This window comes from Seriola dumerili, unplaced genomic scaffold, assembly GCF_002260705.1.
Source record: "Seriola dumerili isolate Sdu_G_001 unplaced genomic scaffold, Sdu_1.0 BDQW01001892.1, whole genome shotgun sequence".
NCBI classification, from domain to species: Eukaryota; Metazoa; Chordata; class Actinopteri; order Carangiformes; family Carangidae; genus Seriola; species Seriola dumerili.
In genome coordinates this window covers 562224-576367 of record NW_019176147.1, presented here as the reverse complement: position 1 = coordinate 576367, position 14144 = coordinate 562224, and the positions used below count along the sequence as shown (strand labels likewise).

Below are 14144 nucleotides of genomic sequence, written 5' to 3'. Positions count from 1 at the left end.
TTGTTTTGTTTGTTTTTTATAATTCTGAGGTACATCAGCATGAATTAAGATGCATGGATGTTTTTAAATAAAAAGATTAAAACCTGTTTATCTAACCAAAAAAAAGAAAAAGGTGAACTTTAGAATTTGGTCAGTTTATCTGCAGGTGAATCTGACTCTTATCCTCATAAGACTGCAGGAAGTCAGGATGATTTATGAGAACGCAGCCTCTCCACCTTTACGGCGAAGAGACTTACGAAAGACATGGCTGAAAGACGAGAGAGAGAGAGAGAGAGAGAGAGACACAGAGAGGGAGGGAGGGATGGATGGGTGTGAAAGAATGGAGCAGTAGAGACAGAGAGGTTAACAAACTGTTAGTGAGCCTGGACAGTTCTGTAGAAATGCGAGGAAGGGCCGGAGAGGGCGAGGGGGAGGAGGAGGGGGGGTGGGGGGGGTGGGGGGGGTTGAAGGAGGAGGTGTGTTCTGGGGGTTCAGCAGCAGCCCCCTCCAGCCTGTTGGCCTCCCTGGCTACCGGTCAGTGTGGAGTTGGTGGTAGGGTGCTGGGGTCCAATCTTAATACCATTAGCCTGTGTGGAGACAGAGACAGAGACGGAGACAAAGAGACGGAAACGGGTTACAACATAAAATATCACGGAAGAAAATTCCTCAGTGACCATTTAGGAAAAACAGATTATAACAGTAATGATAATTAAATCTGGTTTTATCAGGAAAGCCAGTTACTGTCTGCTCTTTAAAGCTCCTCCAGTGTAAAGGTCTGTGTCCATGTGTAGTGTGATTATAGATCAGCTCTAGCTTCTATATTAATACTGTGAAAGTATCAAAGCCTCAGTCCACAGAGAAATGCACACAGCCTGTATTCAGAAACTGAGCCTTAAAACCAGCCGTCAGGACTTCTGGAACTTTGTGATGTCACAACAAAGCAGTCACCAAGCCCCGCCCACCTGGACCCACCATCCAAACCTTGCAGGATTTGGTTTCTCTGATTGTTTTTACCTGAAATCTGCTATATTTTTATTTTATCATTTTTATTTTTCATTGTCAGCCAATCAGAGAAGAGGCTCTGGGCCTCCTCTCTTCTGATTGGCTCACTGACCTGTTGTTAGTGGAGCTCTAGAGAGAAGCCTGAGAGAGCTTTAATCTATCTTTACTTTTCATACATAGAGACACGTTTTCTAAACTCTAAATAAAAAAACTTTCTCCTCCAAAAACATGTTATTCAAATTTCAACTGGTTAACATTTTTTCAACTCACCGGTTCCTGTTAGAAATATGTGGCAATCTTCAGAAAACATTCAGTCCCTTTCACTTTAATTTAATCTTACATTAGTAAATTTGCCATTTCTGTTCATCAATCAATCAACATGACAGTTGAATTGTTTGCAAATTAAAAATCAAAAACTGAAATCTTTGATTTACAAAAGTATTCAGACCCTTTGCTGTTGCAAATTGCGGTGAATCCGGTTTGCTTTAATGACATGTGTCTACAACTTGACTGCAGTCAACATGTGGCAAATTGAAATGATTGGACACAGTTATAAAGTGTGAGTGCATGTATGAATAAGGTCCCGCAAACACCACAGTCGTGTAGCTTCTTGTGGGCTAGTGTGGCTGACTAGGACTTGTATGTTCCCAGTTCGTTAGCATGTTACTGGATACAAGTATCTTTATTTTCCACTACAGGAGCTTAACGATCAGGTGCATCCACTGTTTCATATCATTTAGAGATAAAGACTAATTATTTCCCTCTTCCTGCACATTTCAGTTCGTTGTTATTTTTATGTGATTTGTTTGATTTTTATTCCAAACTAATAAACCCAATTACAGTCAAGCTCAGAGTTCTTTAATCATCATGACAAGAGAAAATGTGATTCTAATCACTGACTAAATAAAACAAACACCAGAGAATGAGTGTGTCATTGCTTTCATCGTGAGACGAACGCTGCTCGGCGCATGTAGGGGTTTCTATTAGATCACATCAGAGAGGAAACAACAGGTGCTCCTGTGCTGCACAAAGGTAAAGGAGTCACCAACAACACACCGGGAAAAAAAACACACACAAAAAAAGAGACGTATTATAAAAGAAGAGAGAGAAATGCACTTCTTTCAACTCTCTCTCGCTCTCTCTCTGTACTGTGGTGCTCACTTTCCCTCTCTGTGTTTCATCATCTCCCCCTCCTCTCTCTCTCTCTCTCTCTCTGTGTATATTTATCTCTCTCGCTCTCACTGTAACTCCCCCTCTTACAATCAGTAGCAGCAGTGCCTCTGGGAAACACTGTATGCCTTTAAATCACATTTATTGAGCTGAGGCCATGTGTGTGTCTGAGTGTGTGTGAGAGTTTTCTCTCATGGTGGCTGCCAACATTTCTGGTGGGGCTTCCCCCTCTCTCTCTCTCTCTCTCTCTCCCTCTCTCTCTGTGTTTCTCTGTGTCTCTCTCTCAGTCAGCTGATGTGGTTTGGCCGGCCGGCCTTCACTCCATCTTACTCTCACTAAGAGCATAAACACTGAGTGGCTGGCTAACTCCACTCCTGTCTGACTCAACTATTTCTACTCACTGTCTGGACCAAGGGCCAGATTTACCCTGTAACTACTCTCTGAAACAGATAACACACTTTATTTATTTATTTTATTTAAACTGGTATTTTATTCTATGATTATTTTCTGAGTGTTTTCCTTTTAATACCCAACTTTTGTTTATTTTATTTGTTTACTTTAATTTTTGGTTTCATTCTCTTCCAAACATCTCCTCTCTTTTAGCATTTTATTATTTTATCTTTACCACTTTGACTTAATTTTTTAATGTGAATTTCTTACTTTTCATTTATGGTTTGCTTTATCACAATACATGTGCTATGTTTTAATATTTTATTTTCTTATCTTTAACTTTGTTTTCCAGTCTTCAGTGTTTCCTCAGTGCAAATTTATGAGATTCAAGACGGCGTTTCCTCACTTCCTGTTATTGTTGTCATAATTTTTAGTTGTGGTTTTATAATCGCTATACAAATAATCTGATTGATTGATTGGTTGATTCTGTTTATTAAATACACAGGCTGTCTGTATCTCACTGTCTGTAAGACGTGAGCAATCATGACCATCGATCACCGATATCATCGTCCATCGGCAAAACCCTAGCAGACACGTAAATGATCATTTCTGAATTGAAGTATTTGTTACTTGTGTTTCCTGTGTTCTGCTGCTGAGCTGGTGTCCGTCTCAGAGTGGAAAACTGAGCTGAACACCTGAAATATGTGAAATACAGCTCCTCTGGTTAACGGGTACAACGGGGTCCGAAAGTCTCTCGCCACTTTCCCACTGGGAAACTGTGCCGCTGTTTGTGAGCCGTGATTTCAATCACTAATGTTGAGATTTTGTCTGAGAACATATTCAGGTGTTTATGTCTTTATGAAAAGAACCTGAGACACATTTTCACAGGTAAACTGCATTTTTGTCAGACCAACACTTGGACTTGCTGACAGTCCAGGTGTCTGGACTCTCCTGCATGGATAGCCGTTTCACTAAGAAGATAACCATCTGGTTGACTGGATAGCAAACTTACTGACTGGCTGCATAGGCGGCTTACAGACCGACTGGCTGACGTGTTTGTTTTCTTACAGGATGATTGAGACCTTGTGGGATGTGTGGAATTTATGAGCTGGCAGATGCTGAGAGAGAGAGCGAGAGAGAGCGAGAGAGAGGAATAGTGTGGAAAATAGAGCAGGTGAGAGGAGGTGCACAGGGAGTTTTGCTTGGCTGGAGTCAAAGGAAGCAGCGAGGAGGGTTTTTTTTTTCCTCCCCTCTTTTTGAGGAGAGAGGGAGCGTGGCAAACCACACACACTGCAGGAAAACCACACTGAGGAGAAAGAGGAGAACAAAGGCTGGAAGAGGGAAGAAGACGGCCTGAAAAAAAAAGAAAAGAAAAAAAAAGAAGAGCGAGAACGAAGAGGTTTCTGGAGGAAGCGAGGGAGGGATCAGCACATCTTACCTCATTGTTGATATCGAACACCCCCTCCTGGATCTTCTCGTAGATCTCCTTGGCTGTGTTGATGAAAGCCTGAGAAAGAGACAGGAAGTGAGGGATAGGAGAGGTTTGTACGAGCTCTTATGGAAATGTTTTTACAGCGACGCCAAACGTAATCACCACCATGCAAAACAGATTCAGACACAGAAGAACACAACCAGACTGGAAGCATTTACAGAAGCATTCAGAGACTTGTGTGTCCTGTTGTCTTGAAGCAAACCGAACTGATTATTTCAGAGAGGCACACACCAGTGTTCATAACGTCCCACAATCCACACTAGATATGTCAGGACAAAAACCAAAGCATGACGTCTAAGAAACGTCATGAAAAATGTCCAGAGATAAAACCAACGTCAGTTTGTGTAGCTGCAGGTGTTTGGGTGCTTAAAATTCTGTCCGATGAAACCACAGCTTCATAAAGCGTATCTCTCTTCCCCTTTACCCATGAGTGATAACCCCTTAGCATCTCTTCAGAACAGTTAGTGTAGTTAGCATCTTTTCAAAACGGTTAGCACAGTTAGCATCTTTTCAGAACGGTTAGTGCAGTTAGCATCTTTTCAGAACGGTTAGTGCAGTTAGCATCTTTTCAGAACGGTTAGTGTAGTTAGCATCTTTTCAAAACGGTTAGCACAGTTAGCATCTTTTCAGAACGGTTAGTGTAGTTAGCATCTTTTCAAAACGGTTAGCACAGTTAGCATCTTTTCAAAACGGTTAGCACAGTTAGCATCTTTTCAGAACGGTTAGTGCAGTTAGCATCTTTTCAGAACGGTTAGTGCAGTTAGCATCTTTTCAGAATGGTTAGCACAGTTAGCATCTTTTCGGAACAGTTAGCGCAGTTAGCATCTTTTCAGAACAGTTAGTGTAGTTAGCATCTTTTCAGAACGGTTAGCACAGTTAGCATTTTTTCGGAACAGTTAGCGCAATTAGCATCTTTTCAGAACGGTTAGCACAGTTAGCATCTTTTCGGAACAGTTAGCTCAGTTAGCATCTTTTCAGAACGGTTAGTGCAGTTAGCATCTTTTCAGAACGGTTAGCACAGTTAGCATCTTTTCGGAACAGTTAGCTCAGTTAGCATCTTTTCAGAACGGTTAGTGCAGTTAGCATCTTTTCAGAACGGTTAGCACAGTTAGCATCTTTTAGTGAGATTGGTTAGTGCAGTTAGCATCTTTTTATTTGTTTATGTTGTTTGTTAGTTTGTAACTGGCTGACACAGAGTTAGCAGTTGTGCTAATGCTAACTCTCTCTCTGTACTGACAAGATTTCAGGTTTATTTAAACCCGTCCCCACAAGGTGACAGGATTGGTTCCTTAGGTTTGTGACATATGAAACCCTGGATCTGTTTTTAAGAGACTGTCATTGGTTCACTGCAGTTCAAGGTGGAAACACTCAGTCATGGTGCTGATGATTATGTCATTGTCGAGTGTCTTTAATGTTATTGTCTTGTCCCATTTTTCTGCTTCAACAAAAAACAGATCAGAGAAGGAAGATGCTCTAAAATGTTACGTTTGGACTTAACAGAGCTCAAGATGTCGACGACTTTCAGAATACATGAGGCCCGTTAAGGCTTTTAACGAGTTTAGATGATACAACTGAAGACCTCGTTAGGAGATGCAGAAACCCTTTAGAACAAATCTACTTCTTCTAGTCAACAGATACTACAACAATCAGATCTGAGCAGATCACACACACACACACACACACACACACACACACACACACACACACACACACACACACACACCAACAGCACACACACACACACACACACACACACACACACACACACACACACACACACGTCTATGGAGAAACAATGAAACAGCAAATCCAACTGCCTTCACACACACATTTTTTTAGGCCATAAAAACATGTGTGATCCTTAAGTGGAATCGTTAAGAACTGAAAATACGTCCTGAACTCCGATCTGACACCCTGTCGGAAATAGACTCCTGTCCTGTTAACTCTGTCCTATTTCCTCCCTTCAACACATCCCCGCATCCCTCGTTCATTCACGTCTTCATGCACTTCCATAACTGAAATATTAAGTTCAGATGTGTGTGGACTTTAAATGATAGGAAGAGAGAGAGAGAAACAGAAGTAAAATCAGGAGAAGAGAAAATGTTTATAGAAGACGAAGGAGAAGAGCAGGAAGAGCTGAAAAGCAGCGAAAAAAGAGAACGAGGAGTAAAATGTAAAACAAAAAAAATGAGATCAGTGAAAAAATACAGACAGTATCAGAAGAGAGAGAGAGAGAGAGAGAGAGTGAGAGAGAGAGAAAAGAAGAAATGAGTAGAAGCTGAGAATAAGGTGTCAAGGAAGTAAGGAAAGAAGAAAGGATGAGGAGATGCTTACAGGAATCTCTCCCTCTCCCTCTCTCTCTCTAAGGACCATCCCATCAGCCCTGGTGTCCACCCACAGACCCTCATGATAAAGCCAGCGCACTGATTGGCTGCTGGATGCTGCTGGAGGTAGGGTGGGGGTTATGAATATGTATGAACTATAAGTGGTTGATATACTGCTGGAGAAAAGGAGATGATGGATAAGAGGGAGGAGGAGGAGGAGGGCAGGGAGACATGGAGGGGAAAATACAGGAAGACACGTTGGTTAAGGGGTGGGAGGAAGAAACGGATGGAGGATGGGAGGGGGGGGAGTAGGTGACGGAGGATGGGAGAGAGGTAAAAAGCAAATGATGGACGTCATGGGATGAGGAGGGATGGAGCGAGGAGAGATGAGGGGAAGGGAGGAGAGGAGCGGTATCAGGAGGATTCAGAGGACACTAATGAGACAAATTAATCATACCACACACACACACACACACACACACACACACCCCGCCCCCCTCATCTTAACCCCAGAGCACCTCAGAGCTCAACTCCACAGCGGTGTGGGGGTCTGATTTTGCATGATATAGGCCACGCAAGAGGTTAGAGAAGAAGAAGAAGAGGAGGAGGAAAAAAATCAGTAAACACGCACACACATGCACGACGGCACACTGTGGCGCCCTTGGCTAGCACGCTGTGCTGTGTAGGATGGGATTATTTATGTGACTGGGTAAGTGAGAAAGGGGTCCCCAAGGACAATGGCGTGCATTCATTACACACAACAACACCAGGGGTGTGTCCCTGCGAGAGGCGGAGCAGCTCACGCTCTCCCTCTGCTAACTGTGGCTCATGGTGCTAATGTGACGCTGGCGAGGTGAGGCTTCCGGCACGGCGAGCTGTGCTGCTTCAGGTAAACGGTCAACAGGAGGTGGAGCTCTGAGTGCGAGGACAGTGCAGAGGCAGGACTGAACTACAGTAGGTAAGATGGTGGAGGCTAAAAATAAAAAAATAAAAATAAATAAATAAAAAAATCATTGTCATTTTTGTCATTTAATGGTCACTGACACCCGGGAACCACGAACAAACCTGTTGTCAACAGGCCAACGCTGATATTGTGTGTGATGTCTGTGGATCTTGCAGCACCTCCTGCTCCCGCATGCTTCAACAAGTTATATCGACCTTTTTGCCACCACACAGAATCAAATTTTATACTCGTTTCATGGCCAAAAGTCTCAGGTTTCAGAGCTTCCCAGCAGAATATATCAATAATCACTACTGAGACAATTCATTCATGTTAGCTGGATCCAGATAAGCAGCATAAAACGGGCAGGAGGGTTAAGTTTGTTAATTATGAGACGATAAACTGCCCAGATACCCACGCTAACAGAAACACACAAAAGCCCTGCTGTAGACGGATCAAATATATATATTCATATCTATAGGAGGTTTTCCTTAGGGACAGTTGACACGGTGGGAGAGAGTGGAGAGGAGGAAGATCAGCTGGAAGGATGTGAGGGCCATGGAGGAAAGGCGATCGCTCCCTGCCAGCCTTACCCGTTTGACATGACACATGGCATCACAACTAAGTCCTAAAGTGCATTAGCCAACGCTCAGTGTGTGTGATTGGAAGACGCTGGCTGACGTCATTTCCTCCAGGCATTGCTGCTCGATTCAGTGCTCTGGTCCGCTCCCTGAGCTCTCCGTACCCTGGGAGGAGTCTGCAACATCTACCGCCTGTTTGCTCAGAGAGCTGGGAATCAGAGGCCAGAGCGTGGACATTAAAGCCACGTCGGAGGCAGCAGAGAAGCAGCCACTGGCGTCGCATGAAGAGGCAAGACCCCCGCTGGGCCGTGAAATAGCAGGCCAGGACGACACAGCGGGGGGTGTTTCTGGGATGCTTGGATTCAGTGTTGAGCCCCCAGGAGGTGTAGCACGCTCATAGACGAGAAGTCAAGGAAGGAGGGTGCAAAACTCCTCTGTGTTAACCTTCCAGCATCAAGAAGACTCACTCTCTTGTAAATGCTCGCACAGAGAGTGTTGACATCTTATCCAAGACCGAGCCACAGGCATGTTAGTGTCTCTGTGAGGCTGCACGTCTTCACAGCAGCAGCAGCAGCTCATATATAGGTATAGCGTTTAACATGTTAGCCATCTCAGTTTAGCATGTTAGCATGCTAACATTTGTCAACAGACATACACACCACACATACGCAAGTCCCTCTTTCTCCTTATTATTTATCTATTTATTTTTTAAATTATAATTGTGTGTGGGAATAAACCTCTACCGCGTTTTGGTTTACTGGAGTTGACAACAACTACAGTCGTAGCTCTGCGAGTGTCATCACAACCTTGGCGAGTAAAAACCTCCACCGCGGTTTGTTTTACACGAGCGTAGTGCACTGAGCTAACGTTGAGCTAATAGTAAACGGTTATGACTAACTACAGACTGAGACAGCCCCCCCCCCCAGCAGTGTGTTGTTTATTTATCACAGTATTGAACAGTGTTTTCCTCATAGCAGGCCGAGTAGAACACTCCTCATACATGTATATACCTCAACACCATTTTATTTTTCTACTAGATACCCTCTACATTATTATCATTATTCCAATTTCTCTCTTCTTCTTATTTTTCTTTGTTTTTCTCTTTCGTGTTCAGGTCCAATCTATTTCTAGTGTTACTCTTGTCTTCACTTGTTTTGTAATCATTTCAAAAAGGCGGAAAAAAAGAAACAAATTGAAATTTTGACCTGATGGTGGCACTAGAACAAAAGTCACTAGATCACCAAAATATGAATTAAATTTCACTTCTAATACAACTACTACTCATTCTTAATACGCAGCCAGTGTGGGACAAACCATGGATATAACTTTCTATCTATAACCCTCTTCAATAATATGCTGAAGACAAAACAGTCAAAGCCTCCGGAGGGTTTTGGTGATTATAAACACTTCCTGGCATCAATCATGACACATTCAAACATGTATTATTAGTCCTCAGTGGATTCGTTTAATGCTTGCATTGTGCTCCAAAAAGAAAAAAAAACCCAGATGACTAACTGCAGCTACAGATGTCAACAGGCAGCACTGATATCTGTGAAATAGCAGATAATGTGTGTGACGTTCTGGTGTCGCCCTTCTTATGAGAAAAGATTGATATGTGAGGAGAAAGCTGTTTAGTGTTGCCCTGCAGGGAGAAGATCACATTCAAGATAGATTTTAAAACAACATGTCACTTTTGAAATGTAGCCCGAATCAAAGCATTGGGTTTGTGTGTGTGTGTGTGTGTGTGTGTGTGTGTTATTACCTCCTCGACATTAGAGGCAGTCTTGGCTGAGGTCTCCATGAATATGAGGCCGTGTTCTCTGGCAAACGCTTCACCTTCCTCTTTCTTCACCTCTCTCCTCGACTCCAGGTCACTGGAAACACACATTTGTAGAAGAGGATGACTCAGGACACGATCACTGACGTTCTCACGGGGAGCAATGACCAGTTTTCTCTAACGCTTCCCTTCATGATGACATACCACAGATAACAGCAGGTAGAGATGACTGTGACCTGCTGCCCTCTGCTGCTACCTGGCTAACCTCTCCATGCAGAATTAACGTTGAAGCTAATTTACCAACAGATGTACGAGTCAACTTGCATTAGCTTCAAGGTGTTTGTATCAACAACAGAATTTTTTCTTTTAACGTAATGTGTATAATTTCTCTTTATCTTCCATGACACTGTTATGTAACCTCTGGTACAGCGTGAGCCGTCTGTTTTGTCAATAACTACTTGAGGTTTAGTGCAGAAGTGAACTTCCTCATTTAGATTTGACAGGAGAAAGTGTTCAAACCGCTTCACTTTTTGAAAACTTTGTGTCGTAGATTTAGTTTCAAATGAATAAAATACAATTTTTGCCCATTAATCTAAAGTCAATAACCTATAATGACAAAATAAAACATGTTTCTAGATTTGAGGCACTGAAAATGATTCATTCAAGTTTCCTAACTTTGACACTTGACCATTATATGAGAATAAACGAACTACTGTGTTTGTTACAGGTTAAAAACAGCTTTTTCCACCCACAATCAACTGTCATCACAATCTCACTTTTATTTTATAGGTGTAAATGTCTCTGCACGTCACATATAAAAACTTTCCTAAAATCCCTTCCTGTGCCAGACATGGGAAAATATTGAAGAGTTTTTTGTTTTTAAAGTAAATTTTAGACTTTTTAAACCTTCCAATGACTTTTTGGAGGAAACTAAATTCAGTTTTTTTGAGACCTGCAGATTGCCTGAGAAGGTCATGTCCTCTGTATTGTCTGGAGGTTTCGGGAACTCGAGGAGGGGTTTCCAATCTACAATAACACGCAGAATTACACAGTATTTACACCTATACTGACAGACTAAGGAACTCACTGGGTGTGTGTGTGTGTGTGTGTGTGTGTGTGTGTGTGTGTGTGTGTGTGTGTGTGTGTGTGGCAGCTGCTGAACGTCTTGGTTTTCATTTCAGCGCCTATGTTAACGGGTTAGAGCGGACACACTGCCTGCATGACACGCGTGTCTCGCACCTCGCAGCTGCGTCACGTGACATGGAGATTCGGCGTCTTGCCCATTTTTCAAGCCTGAGGCGTGCGGGCAGTATTTCACTGGTTCCCTCTCTCTCTCCCTCTGTGTGTCTTCCTCTGATCGAGGGTAAATAATGTTAATAATAAAAAGAAATCCAACATTTGAGTATTGATGGCAACGACGCAGCCGCCATGCATCCTGAGCGTAAATCTGCAAAGCGGTGATGACAGTTTACTGGAGCTCCACAAACTGGATTAAACTGAATTGATGGTACATAGTCTAAGGAACTCTCTGTGTGATAAAATTGTGGGAAAGCGTTGATCAGGACGAGGGTTTAAAACCATCTGTAAAGCTCCGAGTGTTCCCAGCAGCGCAGTGGCCTCGATAATTGTGAAATGGAAGAAGTTTGGAACGACCAGAACTCTTCCTAACCGAGGGGTCTTGGTCAGGGAGGCGACCAAGAACCCAACAGTCCCTCTAACGGACCTTCAGAAGTCCTCTGCAGAGACAAGAGAACCTGCTGCGAGGACGACGACCAGCTCAGCAGCTCTCTATCGATGGCGGTGAAGTGACTGGACAGAAGCCACTTTGAGTAACAGTTTGAGTTTGTCAGACAGAATCGTAAGAACTAGAGGAAAGAGATTCTCTGGTCTGATGAGACACAAACAGAACTCCAAGTTCTACATCTGGCAAACACCAGGCGCTGCTCATCAGCTGGCAAATACAAACCAATAAAACCTGCTGAAAACGCTCGAGTGCCTCTGTGCTTTTGTAGATGAGAGAGTTCAGCTTGTAATTTTAAATACATTTGCAAAGATATAAAAAAAAAAAAACATGTTTTCACGCCATCATTGTGGCTTATACAGCGTAGACTACTGGGAAAATAAACGTCAATTTTATCTGTTTAAAATGAAATGTACAACACAATAGAGTGAAGGCGGCCTGGATGTTTTCTGAAGTCACTGTAGCTTCAAGGATTCTGCAACAACAGACGCCAACAGAACTCTTTTGACATAACTTTATCTTACACAACCCCATGTTGTGCAGCCTCGGCCACAGAGAGCGGAGAGTGCAGGTTTGTTGCAGAGTTTAGTTCCTGATGTAAATCTGATAAAAAAAAAATATATATGCATTTCTCTAAAGTTAGTGTGGAGCTATTTCATTTAGTTGACTGAAGACCGGGTGCAGACATAACGGCTTCCCAGCTTGCTTGGACAAATGTTGAACGTTAAACCCGCACTGCTGCCACTGCTGTGTGGAGCAGAGCGTGTTAATGCATCTGGAAGCGAACGGGACCTCACCTCTTGTTGCCAATGAGCATGATGACCATATTTGAGTTGGAATGTTGGCGAGCGTCCTCTAACCAGGTCGTCAAGTGGTTGAAGGTGTCCCGTCTGTTCAAACAAGCACATTTCTGGTTTCAGTCTGACGATACTTTTTGTAAAACTGAAAACATCACAGACAAAGCACCTGTCCTCACACACACACACACACACACACACACACACACACACACACACACACACACACACACACACACACACTAAACAGTATGTGTGTTTGTTGTTTTTCTTTGACTTGATTGTCCGTGTTGTAGAAAGCACAGGAGTGAGTTTTTTATTTATTAAATCAATTAATTTGATGCCATGAATGTGATGAGTGCCTACACACCTACATCTTTATCTTTCAGATCAATATCTATCTCATTACAATATCCTTTCTGAAATATTTTGGGTAACAATGAATTTCCTGTTTCCGTCACAGACAGGCGAGAGTTGGTGCATTTCCACTAGAATTTACACACATCTAATATCTAATCAATCCTCATTGGGTATTGTAAGGTTTCCCTCTCTTTCCCATCTTTCTTTAATGTTTAATAACGTGTGTGTTTTTGTTTTTTTTGTTGTAAGACTTTTATAAAGACTAGAAATAATATTGTTTGAATGATTTTGACAGGCATCAATAAATATCCTGAATATCGGATCATTCCTGTCAGTTTTATTTATAATACTGTGTTGACAATGGTTGCGTACCTGGAGATATCTGCAGTGTATTTATCTTTCTGTGTGTGGATTATTAAAACCTGAAAAACATTTCACCCTGTCACAACATGCTCACAACCTAAAGGCGGGAAGTGGGCGGTATATTAGTTTAGATATTTAAGTTTTTAAGCTCTTTCAGGACACGGTGTTTTTATAACATCCTACTTCTAAATGACAGAGTGTTGATCTGATTGGCTGTTACCTTGTGATGTCATAGACTAGCAGTGCTCCTGCAGCTCCTCTGTAGTAAGACCTGGTGATGGACCGGAACGACTCCTGACCAGCCTGCAGAGACAGAGACAGACACACACACACACACACACACACACACACACACACACACACACACACACACACACACACACACACGATATGTTAAAGGACAAACCTGAAAAATGAGTGAGTGAGCAAAATGAGGGAGGGGTCAACGTCACCAGAACTCAGCCTGGTTGAACAGATGTGTAAGACACCATCACCAAATCCATTCCTCTAGTAGAGTCGTAGCATCAACTTATATTGATATATTGATATATTGATATATTGATAAATGGAAAGTGAAATTTGAATAGCTGAATCGACCACAGACGACGCTGTTCCTTTGGTTTTCTGGCCCTGATGCTGCCTGAAGTCTGACTCGGGCTCCAGTCACGGTTCCCTGTGAGTCCTAACCCTGCAGTCTAGTCAGACACATGCTCTGTACCAGTCCTGATTATCTGGCAGAGTCCAGCTCCGGGTTTTCAGTCAGCTGGAGAGAGGACAGGACAGAGCAGAGCCTATAATTGGATACAATGGAGAATCTCTCTCTTTCTTTTTCCATGTAACTGTCACGATTCCTTTCTTTCTCTCTGCTCATGTGTCTCCACTCTCCGTTTTCTTATCTATAAACAAAATGGCGCATCACATCGGCTGCGGCGCTGTGTGGATTAAACCTGTAGCACCACACCTGACAGTGAGTCCAGCTCGACGGGTCACCTTGTCTGCTCGCTCGCCCTCCTTCATTGCCTTTCCTCTACTCTCTCTCTTCCACTCTCATCTTTTCATTCCCTCTCCATAAATCCCTCTTTCTATGACTCCTTTCACTATCTAGAAATTCTTACCACCCACCCGCCCATTTCCTCAGCTGGTTAAAAAATCAAGTGAATGTCACTGCAGACCAAGAACTACAAACATCCTCTGATTCTGAATTAAATAAAAACAACTCTTACCTGTG

The 14144-nt window shown here is 42.8% G+C and overlaps 1 protein-coding gene across 1 annotated transcript in view; it reads right to left on the bottom strand.

The window, feature by feature from the left end:
• Positions 1-436: 436 nt before the first annotated feature.
• Positions 437-14144, bottom strand: part of rab2a (RAB2A, member RAS oncogene family) — a 25833-nt gene continuing 12125 nt past the window's right edge. Inside the window, exons 4-8 of the mRNA XM_022768928.1 lie at positions 13137-13219; positions 12194-12286; positions 9641-9752; positions 3980-4048; positions 437-566 (exon numbers count right to left, since the gene is read on the bottom strand). Coding sequence (XP_022624649.1) covers positions 471-566; positions 3980-4048; positions 9641-9752; positions 12194-12286; positions 13137-13219 — 453 coding nt within the window. The 3' untranslated portion in view covers positions 437-470. The remainder of the gene's footprint in view (positions 567-3979; positions 4049-9640; positions 9753-12193; positions 12287-13136; positions 13220-14144) is intronic.